This window comes from Populus euphratica, unplaced genomic scaffold, assembly GCF_000495115.2.
Source record: "Populus euphratica unplaced genomic scaffold, PopEup_1.0 scaffold157.1, whole genome shotgun sequence".
Classification (NCBI taxonomy): Eukaryota; Viridiplantae; Streptophyta; class Magnoliopsida; order Malpighiales; family Salicaceae; genus Populus; species Populus euphratica.
Genome location: NW_011500044.1, coordinates 139,783 through 164,478, shown reverse-complemented (window position 1 = coordinate 164,478; position 24,696 = coordinate 139,783). Strand labels below are relative to the sequence as shown.

General features: G+C 29.4%; 2 protein-coding genes and 1 pseudogene across 2 annotated transcripts; 1 reads left to right on the top strand and 2 right to left on the bottom strand.

The window, feature by feature from the left end:
- Positions 1–10,123: 10,123 nt before the first annotated feature.
- LOC105107357 (anthocyanidin reductase-like) lies at positions 10,124–12,699 on the bottom strand (annotated as a pseudogene).
- Positions 12,700–14,221: 1,522 nt separating this feature from the next.
- On the bottom strand, positions 14,222–17,278 carry HSA32 (Aldolase-type TIM barrel family protein). The gene is made up of 5 exons (XM_011001249.1): positions 16,984–17,278; positions 16,047–16,238; positions 15,722–15,932; positions 14,634–14,857; positions 14,222–14,542 (listed from the first exon to the last, which is right to left on the bottom strand). The coding sequence occupies exons 1-5, from the start codon at positions 17,116–17,118 to the stop codon at positions 14,429–14,431; spliced, it is 876 nt and encodes a 291-aa protein (XP_010999551.1). The 5' UTR covers positions 17,119–17,278; the 3' UTR covers positions 14,222–14,428.
- A 1,794-nt stretch (positions 17,279–19,072) lies between these two features.
- On the top strand, positions 19,073–20,336 carry LOC105107355 (uncharacterized). The gene is made up of 3 exons (XM_011001248.1): positions 19,073–19,509; positions 19,605–19,810; positions 19,899–20,336. The coding sequence occupies exons 1-3, from the start codon at positions 19,411–19,413 to the stop codon at positions 20,113–20,115; spliced, it is 522 nt and encodes a 173-aa protein (XP_010999550.1). The 5' UTR covers positions 19,073–19,410; the 3' UTR covers positions 20,116–20,336.
- Positions 20,337–24,696: the final 4,360 nt, after the last annotated feature.

Here is a 24,696-nt window from a genome sequence, read left to right as displayed (position 1 = left end):
ATTATATTTAATTTTTATCAAACAAATAGAAATAGTAAAATTCAAACTCATGATAATTTGATTATTAAAATTTTGATAATTTAAATTTAATAATTTAAATTATTAAATAAAATTTTAAATATAATTTATATTATTCTCTAATAATTAACTAGCAAAATTGGTTTGAAACACTACAATCTTCAACGAGTGTGTGAGTAGGCAGAAAAGGACCCGCAGTGAAGAAAGTTGGATTTGATCAAGGAAAAACAGAAGTTGTGCCACTCCATCCATGTTCACGTAATTTAATTCATTCACGAATCCTCGTTTAATTTCTGCAAATGCATTGAGAAGAAGTGTAATCGATGATCACTTGTGGCTGTTACTATTGTTGACTAATATAAATTCAATCCTTACATTTTCAACTCACCCGTGACAATCATCAAGTTGGATTTAAAAACTAAGGTTATAAGGTGCAACTTTGCATATTGTTTAACTTTCCGAACATACGGCATTCGGGCCATGAAAACCTTCAAAAAAACGAGAAATGAATGCATGCACAGCGTCAAATGAATGCAAAGCAGCCTGTAGGGTTTGCAGCCCTTAATTACACGTACGGGGTCAGTTCTGGTGATGGGAAGGGCGACATTGATGAAGATTTCTAAACTTAGTAATTGTTTTTTAAAATATTTTTTAAAATATATTAAAACTATCTAAAAATATTAAAAAAATTAATTTGAAATAAAAAATTAGTTTTTTTAAAATTCAAAAATAAAAAGGTATGAATTTCATATCGTGTTGCAGCCATAGCATGGAAATGGAAACGAATGTCGATTCGTCAAGCTTATTATTAATCATGCTAGGGCAACATGAGCCAAGGTCCCAAATTTTGTTTGTCAGAGGCCAAGATCTAGATGGAGCTTTCTGCATAGGCTCGCAAGCATAGATTTAATAATGATAAAAATTAAGCACCCACTAACTATTTAAAAAATAATGGATTCCATTCCTAAGAAACTTGCTTACATAAAAGAGGTAATCAAATCAACACTTCATCACGGTGAGTATAACATTAGTAATTACAAAGTAAGGTTGTAGTTCATTATCCTTTGATCACATCATACTGATTGGAACTTCATCGTGCGGGCCGTGAGCAGCCTGTAAGCTTACAAGAGTTGTATTCGAGATGAACTATTTGATTCTACTAGTGTTGTAGTAATTTTTATAAATATAGTTCCAAAAATAAAATAAATTTTAATAAAAAGTTATGAATTTTTGTTTTTCTCAGTCCTAATTTTTTACCTTAGTTTGAGATAGAATCAACAAATGTTTTTTATATCTAAACAACTAGTGACTATCTCCAACCACAACCAAATAGAGCCTAAGTCATCCCAGAGCAAAAGCAGTGGGCGTAAAAGTTCATTTAGGCACCTCGCCTTTGTTATATAATATTTATTTATCAATATTAAAATTAAAATTATTTAAAATTAAATATTTATTAATATTATAATCAAGATATTATAAACAAACTATAAAAAACATAATACAACAATAATTTAAAATAAAACAAGCAATACAGTCCACCTTAGATAAAACATTTAAGAAATGATGATATTTTCTCTTTCACGTAACCAATTTCGTATCATAAAATTTTTATTAACTAGTTAGGATTTTTAATGATTATAATATTAGATAGCAGTTTAATGATTATAATATTAGATAACGACTCTTTAAACCTCTTTAAACTAGACATTTTCATATTTAAAAATAAGATATCAAATATTTGTTCTTTTTTTGTAAACCTTTAAAAGTCATCTAAGCCTTCAATTTTTTTTTTGTAAATCTAGAGTTTTTTTTTTCTAAGATTAGCATGCTAGCTCACCTAAGTCTAGGTGTCTCATTTTTTTTTACTTTAAATTATTTTTCTCTATGCTTTAAATTTATATTATATTTTGTGTTGTTTTTTTTAGTTTTAATATATCATTTTCTTGTGAATATCCATTTTTAGTGTCATTTAATTAAATGAGAGATAGACTTTAAATTAACTATTTAAATATATATCTAGGACAATATTTAATAAAGTCTAATTTAATTTTTATTTTTTTTAAATAAGCTCATAGAATATATTTTTAATAGTAACAAGCACATTTTTTATAGGCATTTGTGAATTTTTTCCCCTTATCTTCAATTTTATTTGATCACTTTCCTTTTTGTTTCTATTTCTAGAACGAAATATGGTGAGATATATCTCAATTGTCTAGGTCTTTTTTCCATGTGAATGCAGTCATAAAGGCTTAAATGATCTGTTTTTTGAACCTCCATGTACGGCGTTGTTGTTGTGGTGTCAATCTCAAATGTTTCGGTCAATCTCGTGCTGCACATGACTCCTGTCCTTCTCACGATCCGCAGAGAGTCTTTGGTCGTCGTCTTAGCGTTCCCAAAGAAGAAAAAAAACCCAGTAAAGGATAGAGAATAAAATAAGTGAAGAAAAATTTGATATATATATATATCAAATTTTTCTTCACTTATTTTATTCTCTATCCTTTACTGGGTTTTTTCTTCTTCTTTGGGAACGCTAAGACGACGACCAAACATTCTCTGCGGATCGTGAGAAGGACAGCAGTCATGTGCAACACCAGACCGCACCACACTTTCCACCACAAAAACAAACTGTGATTTATAAATTTTAAAGTTAATTTCTTTTATGATAAGAAACTTATAGATATCATAAAAGAAATTAACTTTAAAATTTATAAATCACAGTTTGTTTTTGTGGTGGAAAGTGTGGTGCGGTCTGGTGCTGCACATGACTACTGTCCTTCTCACGATCCGCAGTCTTTGGTCTTCGTCTTAGCGTTCCCAGAGAAGAAAATTTAATATATATATATATATATATATATATATATATATAAAAGTTTCTTATCTTTTCTTATCATAAAAGAAATTAACTTTAAAATTTATAAATAACAGCTTGTTTTTGTGGTGGAAAGTGTGGTGCGGTCTGGTGTGGTGTGATTAATGGTTGTTTGGAAAACAATAAAACGTTAGTTAAAAATGTAGGACCCATATAATAATTGTGATATAACCGCAGGTTCATCAAAAATATGTTCTCGCTGACTTGCTGCTCAACATTTGCTTTCATCAGCCGTTCACATTTTTTTCCATTGACTTCTGACCTTTTTGAAACTTTTCATTGTTTTTTTATGATCACTTTCATACAGCATGCTGACAATGTTTAATGCTCGGTAAACTTGTTATTGTTTTTTTTGTTAGTTCTCATATATAAGAAATATTAGAATTTTTTAAAAATATTATATTTTATTTAAAAAACTAGTATTTAATATTATTCAATAATATTATATAATTTATTTTATGATATAATAGTAGTAGTTAAATCAACAATATTTTAATTAAAAATCATCAGTATTAATATATATTTATTTTAATTATTTTATAATATCAATTTAAAAAGTATTCTTAACCAAACATATCAAATTACTTTTTATTCAATTACAATTTCAAATATAATTTTAACCAAATATATATTTTTACAAATCAACCTCAACTAAAAATATTTTTTATAATATATATATTTTTTTTAAATTACAACCATGAAAGCTACCACAATATTGCTTGAGTGATTAAATATTTATTTGGGAGTGTAGTAAGATTGTGTTTAGCAGTGTGATAGCTTTTGCTTTTTAAATAACTTTTCATGCTAAAATGCATGTTAATGATGTTTTTTTATTTTTTAAAAATTATTTTTAATATCAGCACATCAAAACTATCCAAAACATATAAATCATATTAAATTTTAATAAAAAATTTTTAATTTTTTGGGAATGTTGTATTCGCAAATGCGAGTTGAACCGCGTTCCCAAACGCTACCTAAATATTGTTTTTTAAAATATTTTTTATTTTTAATATAGCACAAATAATTTATAAATATTTAAAATAATAATTTATAAATAAATAAATTTTAAAAACATAATTAAAGCACGTCAATAAACACCACCTACGTACTCATCGTTGTCAACAGGAAAAAAAAAATCCTTCTATTATTGAGTTTTTACTTATGGTTACCAGGAATTCAATGATTGCTTGAAACATAGAAGTAATCATTGCATCTTAATTCTTTATTTTACATTTCAAGCCAAACCAATATTTTATATTGAGTTTGGAGTGTTTTCTAAAATAGCATAAAAAGACACACAGTTGAAAATTTATTGTAAAAAATAATAAAATTTAAAGAGTCATATATATTAGGAAAAAAAAATAAGAGACGCAATTTTAAAAATTAAATTTGCTGGAAACTCACCCCTGAGATCTTGCGGTCGAAGACACGGTAAGCCTGTGTATTTTTTAAATCTACTGTAAAATAAATACAATAAAATTACTTGATAAAAAGTATTTTACAATCACACTTTAAATAATAATAATAATAATAATTGGATCAAAATCTATCTCTTCTAGCAAAAACTCACAATAATCATACGCCCATGTCCAACACCTTATGGGCTTGGGAGAGCACCCGAGCTCAAAAGCTGGGCAAACACCTAGTTTCCTAGAAGCTCGGGCTATGTTCTTGAGTTCGTTTCCAAGAGATATGCTTGGTCCCTTGAGACCCTTACCTTCTTTATTAGAGATAATCTTCTCATTAATTAGTAGATATTTATTTTATTTAAATATTATTATAATAAAATTATTTTTTAGTTTTTTTATTCAAGAAAAAGATAAAATTTAAAGGTTATAAATACTCCTTCAACTATCAAGATAATAATTCAAATCCTATAGTTTCAAAAGATATAAATTTAATATAAAAACAATTTCGCTTTAGCATATTTTCTACTCCTTCATCGTTGCTGTAATAGATAGATTGATTCCCTATCACAGTGAGTATAGCATTAGTAAATACAGAGAGAGTTTGATATTGGGATAATTTTTATAAATACGGTTTGAAAAAAAAACTAAGTTTAAAAAAAGTTATGAATTTATGTTTTTCTTGAGTATAAGTGTTTACCTTAATTTGAGATAGAATTAAAAAATGATTTTTATGACTAAACAGCTAATTACTATTTTCAATCATAACCAAGCAGAGTTTATGTACCTGCTTAAAATACAGGTAAACTATATTTTTAAAAATTTTAATTTTTTATATTATTGTGATGTACTAATATTAAAAATAATTATAAAAAATAAAAAATATTATTTTAATATATTTTTAAATAAAAAATACTATAACTTATAATCATTATTATAATCTCAAAATTTTAAATAGGCTCGTAAAAGCGGTGGGCATAAAAGTTCACACGGTGCACCGTTTAACGTGCATGTATTTGCTTTGACTCCCTGCCATGCTCTATTCCAACCAAATTCTCTTCACCGGCCATCTTCTGTTCAGTAATGTCCATACCCTTCCGCGACCAAGTCTTCTCTATTTGTTGCAATATTTGTTGTAGCCTGATTTTTTATGCCTGTTTATATTTTGAAAAAAATATCTTTTCAATAATCTTAGCTATTTTAAATATTTTGTTATTTTTGTTATTTTGTTATTTTTTACGTGTCAAAACATCTTGAAAATAATAAAAAATACAAAAATAGTTAGGGTTTAAATTTGAATGAATAATCGAGCATCATAGGTAAACACAAGGTTTGGGAATTTATGGGCTATAATTAAAGATGAGATTTAGAAAGGAGTTTAATTTGATTTAATTTGAGTATAAGTGAAAGAAATTTAAAGTTCAAAGATGATTTTGAAATAAATAATCAAATTAAAAATTAATAAACTACATAATTGAAAAGATAATTTGAAATTGAAAGTCAGTTTAGTTTAAAAAAAACAATTTATTCTGATTTAGTTCAATTGAATTAATTTGATGCAATTGGGTCCCAAGTTTATTCAATTTAGTCCAGTTATTTCTAATTAATTCATTTTAGCCCACAATCCATTTAAATCAAGCAATATCTGGCAATTAATTCCAGATTTCAAATCTCACAATTGAAGATTTCAATCTCATATTTTGAGCTCCCAAAATCCAACAATTCTAGCTCTCAAATCCCAAAGTACCTACCCAAATCTTCAATCCCTTGGATTAAGTTCCGGAATTATTCTCACCAACAGGGTATTCTCTTTTTAGCATTTCATGAAACAATTCTATCCATCATTCTCACAGAAGGAGACCAGCTCTGATTCAAAAAAAAAAAGAAAAAAACACCAAGAACAGAACCTAAAAAGATTCAACCTTCCTTCATGGCAGTCCTGCTCTCCATTCACCAATAACCCGAGACAACCACCCGCACGAACAAGGCCGAAACCAACACCTCCACCTTGAACCACACCAAACCTTTTACCCAAGACCACACAGAACCACAACCATTGACTTCATCTACCACCAGAGGCAAGATTTTCCCTTCATTGATTCTAACATCTGTTTTCAACCATTTTTATGATGAATATAATTTGATTAATCCCAGTATCTTATAAAAAAATAACCTATGATCATAACTTTTATAAATTACATATTAACACATGAAATAAAAACAAATTCAATAACTAATCTAAACATTAAAACATATTTGATTGTCATTTAAACAAGTTGTTATTACTATGACGTGTCTAATCTCTTGCAGTACTTGTTGAATGATTTATATTCTAATTTTTAGGACTTTGTAATTCGCCAATTTGATGGGTTTTTTTATTTTTTATTTTTTGATGATTTTAATATGCAGGTGTTAAAAAAAAACTATAAAAAAATTAATTTAATATGTTTTTAAATAAAAGGATTTAAAAAAAAAACACCATGTATCAATGCACTGTTTAACGTCACCCAAGCGCAAGCGCGGCGTGCATGAAAGTTCACTCAATGCACTGTTTAAGGTGTCCTTGCTTTGATTCATCTGATCATTAAAATGAATGGATTATAATATTAATGCAACACACGACCATGATTAATTATTCCAAGCAATTTTTCTTCTCTAGCCATCTTAAGTTCAATAATGTTCATACCTTTACTCGAGGGAATCTTCGCTATCTGTTGCCATGGTCAACAAGTTCACATCATCTGAGCTGTGGTCATGGGGTCGGCGGCGGTGGCTTTAACTACCGAAGGTTTCTTATGGCTATAAGAACTTCCGTGGTCCTTAAAGACTCAATTTCTGGTGTCTTTCGTAAATGTTGTTTTCTCGATTAATGTATACTTACTTCGACTACTCCAACGTGTTGCACCCTGTAGGCATTCAGGATTCAATTCAGGTCTCTTTCAGCAATGTTGGTTTCTCAATTCATTTGTCTACGAACTAATTTGGCTTGAAAAAAGATAAATGATTGTTAATATAACCTCATAAATGAATTCTTGAGCCCAAGAAGTATGGATAACAAGTTTTTCATGAGCTAAAAAAATAACCAACGAAACAAATTATATTTATCAAGAACAACAAGATCGTATGGATACAATTCCCGTTGAGCATCTTGGTGAATTGCATCGGTTTTTTATGGATTCTGATATGAAACTTTTGTAGATGTGTTTGAAAATATGTTATTATTATTTCATCCGATTAAAAAGCTCCTTCAACTCTATTAGTTTTTCTAGAATATTCTTATTTTGAATATCATTTAAATTTTTTTTGAATTTACTAATATTCTACCAATTAATAATTCAAGATCCCAAAGTTTTATTAAAGGAGATCCGCCATCGCAAAAACATTATAGATGAATGATATAAAATAAAGAAGGGGGAGTTAATGAATGCTTGTTTCCATTTTTTGTTTGTGAATTTTTAATGAATTTGCTTGATTTATCGATTCTATATGATCTAATATTTCTATCAAGCATAAGCTATATTCTAATAGAAATTTTTTAACCTATGAATCCATGTACCCTTTTTTATTTATGAGTAAGTGATTAGTCCTTGAATTTTGTGAATGTACACAAGTCTAACAAAAATGATACAAGCATTAGGATCAACAATAATGATCTCTCTGAACATATCAAGACTAATTGTAACCCCACCAATTATAGGAGCTGTGTTAGGATGGATAGATGAATGAACTTTTTATTTTAATTGATAATTATATAAAGTGGAAGAGATTTTAGCCATTTGCATCAAACTCAAACTTCCTTCTTACATGTGTGCTCCTGCCACTCAAATGGCAACACACTCGTTTAAATGAGTAATTTTCTTGTTTATCATTGATCCTCTATTCTATGAACTGAAAATCATAACTCCAATTGCTATGGGAATGTTATTGTTTAGTTGATCTATACGATTTGAGTGGTCTTAGTTAAGATCTTTATGTTCCTCCTTTAAATGAATGTCAATGGAATCTGCAGAGAACATGTTCTCATCGATTGGATCCCAAGTGCCTAGATGAATCGGAAATCCAATTCTATCTAAACTATATTCATTTTCAAATGGTATTTACACTATTCATAAATATTTAATTTTTTTATAATTTAATTCATAATACATTTCACATTAAACCTATAATTACTTGTATTTTTTTAGTTATGTCAAGATGATTATAATTTTTTTTAAAGTAAAATTGTTGCGGTTCATGCTAGTTTTTAGACTAAAATTCTTGTTTTCACTACTATTTTTATTTTCAACCAAGTAAAATGTAATTTTTGTTGTAATTTTCACTACCACTTAAAATAAAACTATAAATCCCAATTTAAGAACAAAGATAATTATTAATACAATTATTGATATAAATATTCTAACTATATTCAGTATTATACAAAAATGATCATAAGGAGAATGGTCACTCCTAAACCTTTTATTTAAATAACTAAAATTTTAATTATTAGAAATTTTTTTTTCAAATTCTCTAAGAATATGATTATTTTTAATTCAAAAAACTAGATTTTCAATATCAAATATATGGAATAACCATTTTTTTTATCATCTCCACCTAAAACTAAAAAAGTGTCATCCATGTTTACATTATTAATGTCCCTAACACCGACTAAATGATCAGTATTACTATTGTCATGTGACTCTAATTATAGATATTTTTTATCATTTAGAATTGAGCATTGCTGGGAAAACTAGAAACAACCGGACACCAATTTATCTAAATCAATTCAACGGAATACAGTTCATAAGCCTCATTTCTTTTCCCTCTTTATACAGTAAAAACAAAATTAAACAATGACCAAATATAATGCAACTAATCACACAAATCAATACCAAGATTTTAACATGAAAAACATGATGCGGGAAAAACTATGGGACCATAATCCACCTAAAAACTTCCACTATCAATAAATAATGGGTTCATAATTATTCTTCCTTAAATTCAACTAAGAGATACAACATATATATATATATATATATATATATATATTATCAATAACAACTTATTCTCGGATTATAACAAGATAAAAAGAGAATTATTTAATAAAAACTCACAATACTGACAGTCTCTTTTTCTGCCAAACCAGCCAGCTTTCACACCACCAATTTTCGATTCAATTGTTCAGAATGAAGAGTAATGTGTCTAGAAGTTACTGTCAAAATTAGCCCGATCCAACGGTGAACAAGCTGAAAATTAAAGAAAGAATACAAGTTGTTCTGCTATTTCTTCTTTTCTTTTCTCTCGTTGTTCTATGTTTTCTTGTTCAAATTTTGCTATTGCATTTACCATACATGAACCATTTAATTTAAAGAGAGTCAGCTGTCTCTCTTTTCAATTAATGTGGTTGTCCCATAATTACATGGTGTGAGACCACATACAACAAGCATTCACTAAATATCCTTGGAACTCTCCTTACAAATAATGATTTTCATGATTTATAGGACAATTAATTCAAAATAGTCGATCTTTTCCTTCAATCACTTCCTCTGTTTTTATGCATTCCAATTGTTGGTTTTGCTATCCCATTACAGATAACTTGCCAATACTTCTTGGATACTAAGAAGTTCTTCATTAGCATGCTCTAGTGATCGTAATAATCATCAAAGCGATGAGTGGCTGGTTGCACAAAGTTTTTAGAAGCCATGGATTAATTTATTACAGCAGCAGCAGCAGTTGTTGTTGCCGTGGAAGTTGATTGTTGCTGTTGTCATATAAAAATTGTTGTTCTTGCTGCTTCTGCGTGGAAGAGAGAACCAAGAAGGTAATTAAATTAGAGGCTTATTAAGGTTGCTGCTTCTGCTAATTCTTGAGTGTTGCTTTCGAAAATCAAAGCAGGTATTTTCAATTAGTTCTGTATGTGAAAGTGCTGCCTGGAAACAAAAACACAAAACTGCTTCAACATGATAGCAGTACTACACTTAACACGAGATTATTCTTTGATGCCAAGTACAGCCAACCTAGAATATCTCCGCAGTCAAATGCCCATCCTTCTAATGGGAAGAGACATTTAACTAGAAATCCAGACCTCTTCAATTCAGCAATCCATTGGCCTTGAAGCATTCCACAGTTTGGTCATAGATCTCTTCGATTCCATACTTGAAACTGAACCCCTCACTACTAAGCTTCTCTGAAGTGATGATCAGCTTGGCCTTGGAAGGGAAAGTCCCACAACTGTATTTTTTTTGTTTAACAAAAAAAAGAGAGAGATTAAGAGGCAGTTCAGTTTTTACAAAATGGGAAATTTTGGGAGTAAAATCCTGAAGCGAGTAGCTTACTCAGTTGGGACTTGATACTGGGGGTATCGTTTGTTCAAGAACTTGGCAAGCTCAACAACACTGGTGGTAACACCACAGCATATATATCTACCAGAAGCAGATTCTTTCTCAGCTAAAAATATATGGGCACGACAAACATCCTCTACGTGTGTAATAGAGATCGAACCTGACAGCATTTGCACACCTTTCAAACCATTTATCAGGAATTTATTCCCTGCAATTTGTTGGAACATCATAAAAAAGCCAGTTATGTTTTAATTTGAACAAAAAGGAAAACACATACAAAATGCACATATTTCAGGCTCAGGATTTCTGGCTGGTTTAGCACCTGTAATCAATGGCATTGGCAGGTTTATGCTGTCGGGAATATGCGGTGTGAAAGAAGGACCAGTCATGAGACTAGGGATGACGGTAATGAGATCGATGTTATGTTCTTCAGCAAATTTCCAGGCTGCCTTCTCAGCTAGTGTCTTGGACGCAGGGTACCCCTGCATATTTCATAGAATTCAGTTCAATTATGTTGGCCTACTGTATTCGATAATCAAGGATAATCTTGCTTTAGACTGCTAAGTATATCGTTAATTACCCAAGTGGGTGGTTTCTTAGAAGTTAAGAACTCAACATCAGTCCAGTTCTTCTCATCCATGACCAAACCTGTGCCATTAAGCTTTTTGATTGATACAGCTGCAGCAGAGGATGTCAAAATGACCCTTTTAACTGTTTTAGCTTTTGCACAGGCCTTCAACACATTATGCACTCCTTGAATTGCTGGCTTGATCATGTCATTCTGTATTCACAGGACAACAAATAGAAGCAACCTCAGTACCAAAAAATGCAACGAGATTATAATTTCAAGTGTCTGGTTACTAATGCAGTTCTAATATTTTTGTACCTCTGGTCCTCAGAAGCAAAATTAACTGGGGTTGCAACATGGAAGACAAAGTCGCAACAAGCTATGGGAGCATTGAAGCTTTCTTCATTAGTCAAATTTGCTTAAAAAATGTTTAGATCCCCCAAATTCTGTAGTGCTATTAGGTGAGCAATCTTCTTTTGATTGCCTGCATGCAAAAAGGACCGCGTTGTGACTCTGAAATTTGTAGTGTAGCACAAGTTCAGTTAGGGCCCAAATAACCATATCCCTACTCTGACCTCTTATTTCAGTCTATGGACTCCACTGATTTGCTGGAAAATTTAACAACTCTAATCCAAATAAGAGGTCAGAGTAGAAAGAACAGAAGCCGCTGATGATAAAAACTTGTGCTTTACATCTTTTTTTAGATACAAAGAAGTTTGAAACTAGAGACTTCTTGATAAGAGTAAAATATTGATACGAGATGAGTTAAATCGTAATATGTAAATATACTAAGTTTAGACTTGCGATACAGTATCTAGTCTGATGACAAGATCAGTCTATTCAGAATCTCGCCTGGCTTGTGGTTAAGTTAACTCAATCCACTCGATTAAAATCTAATTTAATTTTTAAAAAATAAAAATAAAATCAATTCATCTAGATTAATTCATGCAACCTATAACTCAGACTTTTCTACCCCAAATTAGATTTGATAACTAATGCACTACACATAAACAACAAATTAAAGAAATATTAGGACAAAATCTCATATATCTCCAAGGAGTTTGGCAAGAAAAGAGAGAAGATCGAGAAACAAAGGGCAAGCAAGAGAAGGGAAATAAGAAGAGAAAACGTAGCATCAACCTGGATCCCTGACTGTCGTGTTCACTGCATAGCCTTTCTCAAGCAACAGCTTGATAAGCAAAGATGGCACAAACCCTGTGCCACCTATCACACAAGCTGTATTTTTCTTGGTCTGGGATGCCATGCTTGACGAGAAGATATGGATCATATGAGAATTCTTTCTTGTAAGGTTAAATATGAATTTAATTTGATTTAATTCTTCCATAGGAGGGTGCATTAATTTATATGGACGTTCCATTTCCTAGGCGGAACGTAAGCCCGTTACCTCCACCTACAACTCAAACCAAGAGCTCATCTGTCCACTTGAAAAATAAAATAAGCTTCTCGAGGATTTATTTAGAGATTTCAGATTAAAGCTTTGGATTTGGAAAGAATATAACAAGATCAAGATTTAGGTATGTGAGAGTCCTTATCGCGTAATCTAGTGTCCTTTTAACTTCTTACTGTAAGAACACATTCTAATTAAATAAAATAATAAATACTAATATTAGCAAGAGATATATAATAACTTAATGGGAATCTAACTTTTTTTTTTCATGGGTGTTTTCTTTTTCCTATGAAAACATAGTTGTAGGATGATGTTATTAGCAAAGTATCCATAGTTTCCAAGTTATAACTAGATGGTTCTTGAGAAATTATATTCTTATATCTAATCTAAGATTAAAAGAAGAAGAAGAAGAAGAAGAAGAAGAAGAAGATGCTTGGTCTTTTTGGTAAGGAAGTAGGTTATCATCTGTCCAGCCACCACACAAAGCGTGGCATATCCATGAGAGGTTAGGTGCATAATTACAGCACCGATGAAATTGGTGCCCTGCACTGCATTTTTCAAAGAAGCAAAATAGTTTGTGTTCAGTGATAATAGGCATAAGGATTATTCCTTTTATCAAACACGTTGTGGATGAAAATTTTTTAGCAACTTCGATTCTAATAGTTCATCCATTTATCAATAACCATGAAGTTATTCTTTTTAAGCCCTATATATATATATATAAATAAGGCCTAACTGAAGATCAACCCAGGTTTGAGTTCTAAGATGAGTTGTTTGTAGATTTACAGGCTAATCTAACCTATTATTTAAAAAACAATTATTTTAAAAATTATTTTTTAAAAATAAAATTGTTTTAGTTAAAAAAAAAACCATGATAGATTAGTGAGGAATTTCTTACACCATATTTCTTAAAATTTAAAAAAAATTTAATTTTTTTTTATGTTTTCAGATTTGATATATTTATTGATATGAAAAATATTTTTTTAAATAAAAAAACTTTTTAAATCGTCATTATTACTACAATCTCAAACAAACCCTTAATAATTAACTTGACTTGCAAATCTCAAATAAATCTTTTAAAATATTTTTTATATTAAAATAATATTTTTTTTATTTTAAAAAATATTTTTAAAATCAAATCCAAATCATATAAAAAATTAATTTTAATTAAAAAAATTAATATATTAAAATGATATTTTTTATTTAAAAAAATATTTTTAAAATCATATTTAAAACATATAAAAAATTAATTCTAATTAAAAAATTAATTTTTTTACAGATACAGATGTAACTACATTTTCAAACACTCACTTAGCAACCAACCCAGTACAACCAGCCCAGTACAGGTTTTACGGCTATAACTATGCCTCAATAATACTAGAATTCAAACCTAGAACTAAGCCCACTTATCAACCCGAGCCAACACAACAGGATTCATGTTGGAGTGGTTGGCTGTTGGCCTTATTTGTCAAGGTTAAAGGTATTTTTATTCATCAAATCAAATATTCAGTCAAATTCATATTATTATATATATTTATCCAATCTCAAATAGTTGTATCCTATCATTACGCATTGTGAATGACCAAGCCAAGAGAGAAAAAAACGATAAAGGACCAGATTCTGACACGTGGGAAATCACCAGGAGAGGAATATGATATTATGATGAGCTCAAAATCAGCAGACATCTTACATTAGAACATGCACGATTGAGACATGCATGCAACATATGATCAGTCTCACACATTTAGCATTACTGACAAAGATATCACAAAGTTGGTAGACTTAACATATCAAGTTCCAGCTTACAACAGGGAAAATGCTGTCCGTTCGCAAAACAAGAGTTCAGAAGAGAAAGTACGAGGAGCCAAGGGCAGAAGCATGTCTTCTACCCATGTTGTGGCTGCCTCGGAGGCATTCTAGACCAATTACTTGAGAATGATCCACAAAGAGGTTCACCTGAGAAAGAATACGTGTCATTAGCAACAGTTATATCAAAGTTTGATGCTTGATTTCACCATATGATTAAGGAGAGACGGAGGAATATTACCTTTGGGCCATAACGTTTGATAAACCAGTCTGCAGTTTTAGTATTTGATGCTTCAAACATGGTCTTCTCAAGACCTAGTCGTCCAATTACTTTTGCAACTATATCTGCTCTCAGAGAATCAACGTCCTTGCAGATGTCGTCTGCATCAATCATAATCATGTCTGCCCCAGCCTCTAAGCATCTCTCGGCCATGTTAATCAGGAGATTAACATCTTCAACCAGTTCTGTGAAACAAAGATATAGATCCTTATAAGCTTGGAAATTTACAAAATTTAAATTTCTGTTACACGCATATTTCAACTCTAACCCAAGCATCCTTGGAAATACTGCATGCTTCTCTGAATTCAGGTGCTTCAACATCTTGTTGTCACTTCAACCACCATTTTACTAGGGCATACACTAGTTTTTTTCTATAATTGTTTGAACAACCGTGTTTTAAAGAGTAGTTATTAACTAATCCATTTTCTCCCAAATTAGGGCAATTTCTTTCCCCCATCTAGATCTCTCTGATGGTAGTTGGATTCCCACAAACAGTGTTCAATACTTCTTTAAATCTGAATGAAGCCAATTTCATAAAGAGAAATTGATAATCCAAGCCCTCAATGGTTTGCAACCATGAAAATCACAAACATGTGCGTGAGCATAGCAGTAATGGATTATTAAATTAAACTTGGAACATTGACTGATTGGAGTATCACATCAACGCCTTCAACATTTTAACACATGCTATGATACTGAAAACCTTAATTTGACCATTGGCTAAAGTAATGACTCAGTAGACAGCAAATGCTTTACACATTCAATCAGCAGTATCCTGCATTACCTTTCCAATGAATCAAGTGGAGAGATTTTGAAAAAATACTTTAGGCTTATTTTTTATATCCATGGATCAATTATCCATTTGAGCTAGATATCTAACTATAGCTCAGCCTGCATATCCTGCAACTGAATGACAAAATATGACTTCAGAGTTTCGGATGCACCTTGTTCCCTAGTTCATCAGCCATTATGCTAAGCTTATATCCCTCCATTTTCAAGCAATATATTTCCTAAGAAAACAGACAACAAGCTAATTGCTGCTTCCTTACCAGAGCTTCGAGGTGTTGGGGGTACATAAGCCCCAAATGCTCTATGCCCACCAATCGGAATGTCTGACCTGTTAAACTTGACTGCAAATTGAGGCTTGGCTTTCAAACCACCGCTCTTAATCAAGCGCACGTATCTCAAAAGTGTTTCTTCAGGAACTCCAAGAGATCCCACATTCAGCTCAATTGTGTCAAACCCCATACTTTTACATTCCTAAAGAGCATCACAGTAGCAAAACCAAATGACCGTCCAATAAAACATTATAAAACAATTATAAATGTGTGTGCACGCACACTTGTTATAATCAATCTCTCTTCTCTCCCTCACCTCAACATACTCTTTGAAAGCCGTTGGACCTTTATGAAGCAAATGCTCAGCCCAATCACCGGTACTAACATACACATCATGTTTGTGGGCCATTTCAATCACTTCTTTAATAAAAGACTTAGGCATCAAACTATGAGAACCACCAGAGAATTTCAGTCCATCAACAAACTGCCCCATTGTCTCAAAAACATCCTGCCAAGCTCTGTGTGAGTATGCATAAGTAGAAGCAAAGTAGAGACTCAAATTCCATGACTTTACATAGTTAGACTTCTCCAATAAGCATTCGACGAAAAACAAAATGATATATGTTAAACAGTTTCCACAATGTTACCAAATTTATTTATTAAAAATATGTCACAGAACGTTCTACGAAGATGGCATTGCAGAAACACCCCTTAGAACAAATCGTAACAAAATGCTCAAAACTAATTTTCAATTCTTAACTTGCAAATCTTTCTCGATGTGTCTCACTTTTGAAGTTCCTAGCTAGACTTAGTAATTTTTAAATTATTATTGCTCTAACTCTATTTGGGTCAATCAAGAAACACTTCAAATGATTCTCTATCACCCTAAAATTAACACATCCCCTCGGGGGGGAAAAGGATTCCTAACAAAAAGCCACAGCATATTGTTAAACTACATCAAACACATGGTGATTCCTAGCAAAAATACACGGAGCTAGCATTTCATTTCCTTAAATTCAGTCAATAATAAGTTAGTCCACCAAATGGCAAGATGGACATCCATCAAAACCAAGAAGAGCTAATTGAGACTGTGATAAAAGTGTTTTTTAAGAGCTATTTGAAAAAGCATTTGGAACGGTGTTTTTTAAAACATTTTTAAAATAACTAAAAGGTATATAAGAAAGATGTGTCGAACAAAAAAAATATGCAAGTTAAAAGACGAGGAGAAAAAAAGGTAGATTCTTTAAACATACTTGAAGCATGTTCTGGCTTAAAAGAGTATACTGAGGGCCTCTCATCTCTGTAACTCCAAATCTACGAGGCTTCTCTGGTCGATCTTCGTCTTCCTCGAAGCTCTTCCATTGGTAATACACTGAAGATGATGACATCTTCCCTTCTTCTTTCCTTTCCCCTTACTATTGTGAGGCAAAAGAAACTCTGTTGTCTATGATTCTTCCTTGCCGTCTCTGTAGAAGTGTCCGGCTTCTTCTAGAGAGAAAAGGCGGAAACTTGATTTGTGATCAACTCTGTGAGCAAGACTCCCACAGACTGACAAGTGTAAAACTGATGTGATAGCAATCCAACCCATGTCTGGACTTCACTTTTTTGGACAAACCTCAAAAAAGTCCTCAAGCTATAATCTCAATCTTAATTAGATCTCTAACTTATTTGTTGTCTTGATTAGATCCTCAATATGTTAAAAAATTTCAATGAGATCCTTTTTTAGTTTAATTTAACATACTTGTTAATTACTTGAAATTTAAATTTAGATTTATATGATTTAATTTTTTTACTTTTATTATAAAATCCATTAATTTACTAAATTATTATATCATGACTAATAAAATAGACTATGTGTGGGATTTTATGTTTTTTTTTATGATATGATATTTACTCAATGAAAGCTGATATCTTAAGAAATTTATATTAAAAATAAAAAATTAAATAAATTTTATGTGATAATTTAATAATTTTGTTATTGAATTAAGTAAATAATAGAAATATTTGAATAAAAATTTATTAATATATAAGAGATTTAAACAATAAAAAAAAATAAACAAAAATTTGGAAAAAAGATGGAGAGACTTGTTGGGAATAGCAGTACCCTTTGTTTTTTATTTAACTATAAAAATAAAATTATATGGTTAGTTAAATAATTTTTATTTTTTATACTGAGTTTTATGTATAATTATGTTTTAAATTTTAATTTTGTAAAAGTTATAATACTTGTTTGATTTTCAATCACCTAGCAACAAAGCTTATATATCAATTCGCTAATGCTAAGTAAGCATTCCAAACACCATGCTTAATGCATCTATTTTACTATATTTTAATATATAGTGTTTGCAGAGAATGTCCCATAGGAGCATACTTTTTTATGTATTCATGGAGAAGCCAAAACTTTAAATTCTTTTTATGAATTAAATTAATCAAATTAGAAATTGTATTGGGTCATGAAGATCTAAAATATAATATTTCTGCTTATAATGCTTATAATTTGATTTAACACATGGTTTTGAAGGATTAATACTAGTCGATCCGGGTAACTTTAAATTAATATATTATTTCAAAATTTATTTTAGAAAAAATAAATTAGCATTATTTAAAAAAAAACAAAAATTATCAAATAAAATTTTGATAAATTTTGAAAGTATAGCTTAATTTTCAAAAAATAGAAGTTGTAATACTCCAAAAGATTCACAATCTTTCCACCTCCATCTCTATAATTTAAAGTCTCTCAATATTACTTCTATACTTTCATGAAAATTCTAATGCTACCCCTCATCATTTAAATATTTAAATAGCAATGAAAGCTCACACCTTTTTTTAGTCATATTCTCCTTCTTCTTTTTTTCTCACATTTTATCCTACATTACCTTAAAAAATACTTAAAATACATACAAAATTTTTTTTTAAAAAAAGTATTTAAAAGATGAGTTCATTTTTAAACTTCATTATTTATTTTGTATTATAATAGCTTATTTTTTTAAAATATATCAAATTAATATTTTTTAATAGTATTAATATGATAACGTTAAAAATATAAAAAATATATATTATTTTAATATATTTTTAATTAAAAAGTATTTTGCACCACAATAGTCTAAATAATCAAGATAATAAAGTTCTTTTGGGATTTACATATAAAATATTGTGAAATTTTAAATCATAGGAAAAAGATTGGAACTTTGATGCATGGATCTATATGGACAACGCATAATTTATTCTTGAAATTCACATGAATGAGAGGCTTTTCACCATAACCTCAAGTTCTTTTCCTTTTGAAATAGACCTAGAACATCTCCTTTAGTATTTGTATGAGTTACGATTTTGAGGTAGGATCTCTTCATAGTTGTCCTGCGTGCACATCAATGGTAATTAATACCTTGCTGGTGATGCCTCAACTTTCCTTGTCTCCCATGAAAAGAATCAGAATATGGAAAGAAGCAGCAAAAGAAAGAATAAAGAGAAATGTCGAGACAAAGGAAACTTTTTCACTCATAACTCACAGCTAATCCTTCTCATATGTATTGCTAATCTCAACTTTATCCTTATTATGCCTTTCATGAAGCTTGCTTGTAAAGAAAGACAAATTCCTTATAAAGATTTCCCCTGCCTATCTTCTTCTTGTTCACAAGCTTCTTTAAAACTGTCACCTCTTGTCAATCTTGAAAAGAAAAATGGCCAAAAACTTTGGTTTTCTGGTTTGTCTCTTAATCATGGCATTGGATGTTGTTGCTGGCATACTTGGGATTGAAGCTGAGATGGCTCAAAACAAGGTAAACCAGTTCGCATTTGAATCGAAACCTTGTATCAATTTCTCCTTCAGCTTTTGGTTTCTGATCATGTCTTCATTTGGGTGGTCTTAATTCAGGTGAAGCATTTAAAGATGTGGATTTTTGAGTGTAGAGACCCAAGTCATCAAGCTTTCAAGCTAGGCTTGGCTGCGGTGATTCTTCTTGCCCTTGCTCATACCGTTGCTACCTTGCTTGGTGGCTGCACCTGCATGTGCTCCAAGGAAGAATTCAACAAGGCATCTGCTAACAAGCAACTAGCTGTCGCTTCCCTTTTCTTCTCATGGTATGTACTGTCAAAACAACAAAACCTACACACTGCAAACTCAAAACTTGATTCTGACATACACATACTTCTGTTCTGAGCAAACCAGGATTATACTGGCAATTGGGTTCTCATTGCTGATCATAGGGACACTGGCGAACTCAAAATCAAGAAAATTATGTGGAATATCCCATAATCGTGTTCTGTCAATTGGAGGCATTCTGTGTTTTGTTCATGGACTCTTCACAGTTTCCTATTATGTATCCGCCACTGCTACAGCCAGAGACAATTCTCGGCATCATGACCGTCATGCAACTCAAGCTTAGCCTATTTCCAGTTTTCTTTAATTTGATCAGATCCCTCTTCTAATCCTCCCCGATTGGCTTGCATTCTTCATTCAACTTATAATCATGCAGTAAGATTTCAAGCTTTTTCTTAATGAGTTACCATTGATTAACTTCTTGGACGCTAGAGTGTGTTTATATTGCTGTTACTGGTTAGACTCAGAATCAGAAGCGAGTCAAAAGATCAATGCAAACCTCTATTAGCTCATTTTTCAAGTCGTGAGATTCTATCATGTTAATTAAGCTTCATAATTCCCAGCCAAGAAAGATTTAAAACTCATATTTAGAAATGTTTCATCATTTTTATCCCTTGTTCATCGTTATTAAAGCTAACTCAATTCAGAAAATCAATCCAAGACTTGCTCCGAGCAGGTTTAAAAAAATTCAAGTAAAAACAAGAAATCCAACTAATCAATTCACAGCGTAATTAACCAAATCAAACAACATTATTTTATTTTTTATAAAAAAATAAAAAATATAACTTTGATTAACCAAAATTATCTCACCCAAGTTTTAACCTGGATTTAGGCCAAACCAAATCAAGATTAATAACTTCAGATTTTTTTTTCTTCTGATACAAAATGAAGATCCTACTCAAAACCTTTTGAAAAATAAAAATAAATAATGTAAATTCAATTACAACACTATTTCAACATGGTCAATCATATAACTACTCCACCAACCAATCACGAAACTTCTCAAGACACAAAGAAGAAAATAAATACCATATTTCATTTAAGAAATCAACAAACAACTTTTAATTAATATCAAATCAAGCTATTTTCACTAAAAACTAGTACCAATCCAAGAGAAAAACCACAAAAATAACAAATTAAAAACAAGCTAAAACATAAAGAAAATTTATGATGTACCTGTACATATACATATAGTATAATTTATGATGTACCTACATTTATCACTATTCATCACAATAGCATAATTATTATTTTATCTTTCCCAAAAAAAAAATCAATCAACTAGCTATAACTTATAAGAGATAGTACAGTCCTTTTCAAAGTCCATTAGTCATTTTTATAGTAATTAAGGGTAAATTATTATTTTTTTAACTTTTTAAAATATAAAAGAATGATTAAATTACCTTTTAATACATAATTTATTTAATTGACATCTAGGGTATTTTTCAACTTTTGACTTTTTTTACACAGTAAAATTAGTATATTACTATTAAAATAAAAAAATTAACTAATGTTTAGGGTCTTTTTTGTATTTTCATTGTGATTGTTTTTGCTATAATCAAGTTAACTAATGGTCAATTTAAACTTTGAATAAATATAAAATATAATTTTAAAACAAAAACTTCTTAATGAATGTATTCAACATGTCAGTGCATCCACTCCTCTAAAGTTCTAAAGTGATGCATGCGGAGCATTACAACGACCGAAGATGCCAATAATATAGCTTGCATCGTCTTAATCGCCTATCTATTCAGAGGTGATACATATGACCAACAAAGCTTCAATTTGGTGTTGATAGCTTCTCTTTCTTTCCTTTTTTTTTTTCTTTTTCATCTACCTTTTAATTTCCATGTTTCACCATTTGAATTCTAAAAACAAATTTTTAATTTATTTTTTCTTTAAATTTTATCTATGTCTGACCTTTGAATTAGAAAAAGCAAAAAAACTAAAAAATTAATTAAACCAAGAAAATCTGGGAAAAAAAACGAACCATAAAAAAAACTAATAAAAACAATTAAAATTTTAAAAAAAAACTAGCCGGTTCTGTTCAGTTTCAGTTTTATAAACCTGAAATTGAAAAAACTAAATCGAACCAAACCCAAACCGAAAAATCCAAGCCAACCAGTTTGAACAGATTTTTATCCTAAAAAACTAAACTGAACTAAACCAAAACCGATCGATTTGAACCGGTTTGGTTTGAATTTGGTTTTTTCAAATCTGGTTTAGGTACTTTTTTGATAAAAATCGAACCGAACAAAAAATGATCACCCCTACTTCAAATTCTCAAAACAACTCTTCAATTTATTTTTCCTTTAAATTTTATCAATATCCATTTGATTACTATTTACTTTATTTAAAATAATTTGTAAAATTAAAAAAAATTAGTTTCATTCATTTTCAATTTATTTCATCCATTAAATTTCAAAGTAGCCCCTTTAATTTATTTTATATTCAGCTTTAGTCCCTATTTTTTTTATTACTATTTATTTAATTTTGAATAATTTATAGAATTATAAATATTTTTCAATTTCATCCCTCTTTAATTTTTAACTTTCCAAATTTGATTCCTATTTTTTTATTGTTATTTATTTTATTTAGGACAATTTTTTTTAAAATTTCATTATTCTTCGGTTTATTTTCCTATCAAATATGATTCTTATTTTTTTTTATCATTGCTATTTTGAAATTTTAATTTTTTTATTTCATTATTGAATATTAAATTAGTTTATATTTGAGCTTCTTAGTTTATTCTAGGTTTAAGATTTTATAGGTTCAAGTTTTAGAGATTAGCCTAGTTTTACGACATTTATTCTTTTTTTAGGATGATTTTTTCTTAGCTTCATTCTTTACTATTTATTCAATTTGACATTAAACTCTATTATATTTATTTATATAATTTTTGAATAATTTTACACTAATTTTTAAAATAACCAGGATTATATTGGATCTTTTTATTTATCGTTATTTATTGATTTTTTTTGTTGCTAATTTCTTTAATGAATATTTTCTTTTTGATTCCATCCTTATGTATTTGGAATAATGTTTTTTAATAATTTATAAAATTAAAACTCCTTTTCAATCTTATCTTCCTTGAATTTTTTTAATCTTTCAAAATTAATCCTTATTATTATTATTATCATTATATAATTTCATTTTCCTTTAGTTTTTTTTCCTATCAAATATGATCATCTTTTTTTTTTAATTTCTATTTTATTTACTTTCAAAAAACATTTAAATTAATATATTTTTATAATTGTATTTTTAATATTAAATTAGTTAGGAATTTAACTTCTTGATTGAATTTGAGTTTAAGATTTCACGAATTGTGAATTTTGGAGATTAACTAAAATTTAAGAGGTTAATTCAAATTTGCTTTATTTTTTTTTTACTTTCTTTGAATTTGTGTTTTTTTAGTTTTGTCATTTTGCATTTATTCAATTAAAGACTGAGACCCATTATTTTTTTTTGTATATTTTTTCTTTTATTTTGAAAATGACCCAAGTTATTTTAGGTTTTTCTATTTGTTGTTCCTTGTTAAATTTTCTTTCGCTGATTTTTTAAATTGATTTCATTCCATCCTTTAAAATTAACATGGTTGAAAATTGAGTTTCTTTGTTGAACTCGGGTCTAAAATTTTATTGGTTATAGAGACATTAGCCCGTGTCTAGAAAGTTTGTCCATGTTTGTTTTTGTTGTTTTTTTTTTAGTTTATGTTTTTTTTTATCAATTTCATCGTTTATATTATTAGTGATCAAACTTCATTCTTTCTTTATCTACTTTTTATAGGATTTTTTTGATGAAATTTTAAATTGATTTGGAGTATCTTGAGTCTTTTTATTTGTTGTTTTTTGTTGGATTTATTTTAATAAATTTTTTAGATTAATATTTTTTTAACTTCATCTTTCAAGATTATATCTTTTGGAACTTAATTTTCTTTTTTGATTTCATCCTTTAAGGTTGAGGGTTTTTGTTTATATATATATATATTTGATTTTGTGATTTTATTCGATTTCCTTTTCATTAGTCTATTCTAGTCCCATCATTTAGAAATATAATTTGATGGGTTGTTTTGAGTTGACTTTCTATTTTTGGGTTTCTTTTTTAAATTTAATATTGTTTGTCTTTTTTTTTTTAATATTAGGTTGTTTTAAAATTGAGTTTTGTAATGTTTTTCGATTTACTTTTTATTGGGTTATTTCATTTTCATGATTTAGGTCATAAAATTTAGTTTATTGTGTAATTTTTTTATATATATTAATTTTTTTTAGATATTATTTTTTTATATTAGATTTTTAAAATTAAACTTTAATTTTTTTTATTATTTTATCTTAATTTCATTATTTAACTTATATACTTGACACCAAGCTAGGTTTTTTTTTATATAAAAAAGAGAGTTATGGCATGCAGCATAGCAGGTACACAAAACTAGTGAAACCTGCGTGTGATTACACATCGTTAGGCGAAAGAACTAGTAGGAAATTGTGAATCCCTATTTAATTGTGAGAAAGGAGAGTGCATTAATAAAGCCAAATGATTAGAATTCGACTAGCTTTGAAAATATCTTAAAACAGGAGGGTAGCTTGAGGATTATCCTAGACTCTCCTTGTCTTACCCGGTTGCTTTTCATCTCGATTTCCTCAGTTCAAATAGTAATTAAATTATTTTAAATTAAATTTATCAATTAATTTATATCCTCCACAAATTCTTCTGTAGATGCATATTTAAAAATTCAATTTAAATGTTAAATCCAAGATGAGCTAAGAGTAAAAATCTAAACAATTTTCTTTAATAAATTGGTTTAATTCTCGATCGTATCTAAAATCTCATTCTTAATTAATCTTCGGCTAATTAATTAAATCATTCCTGC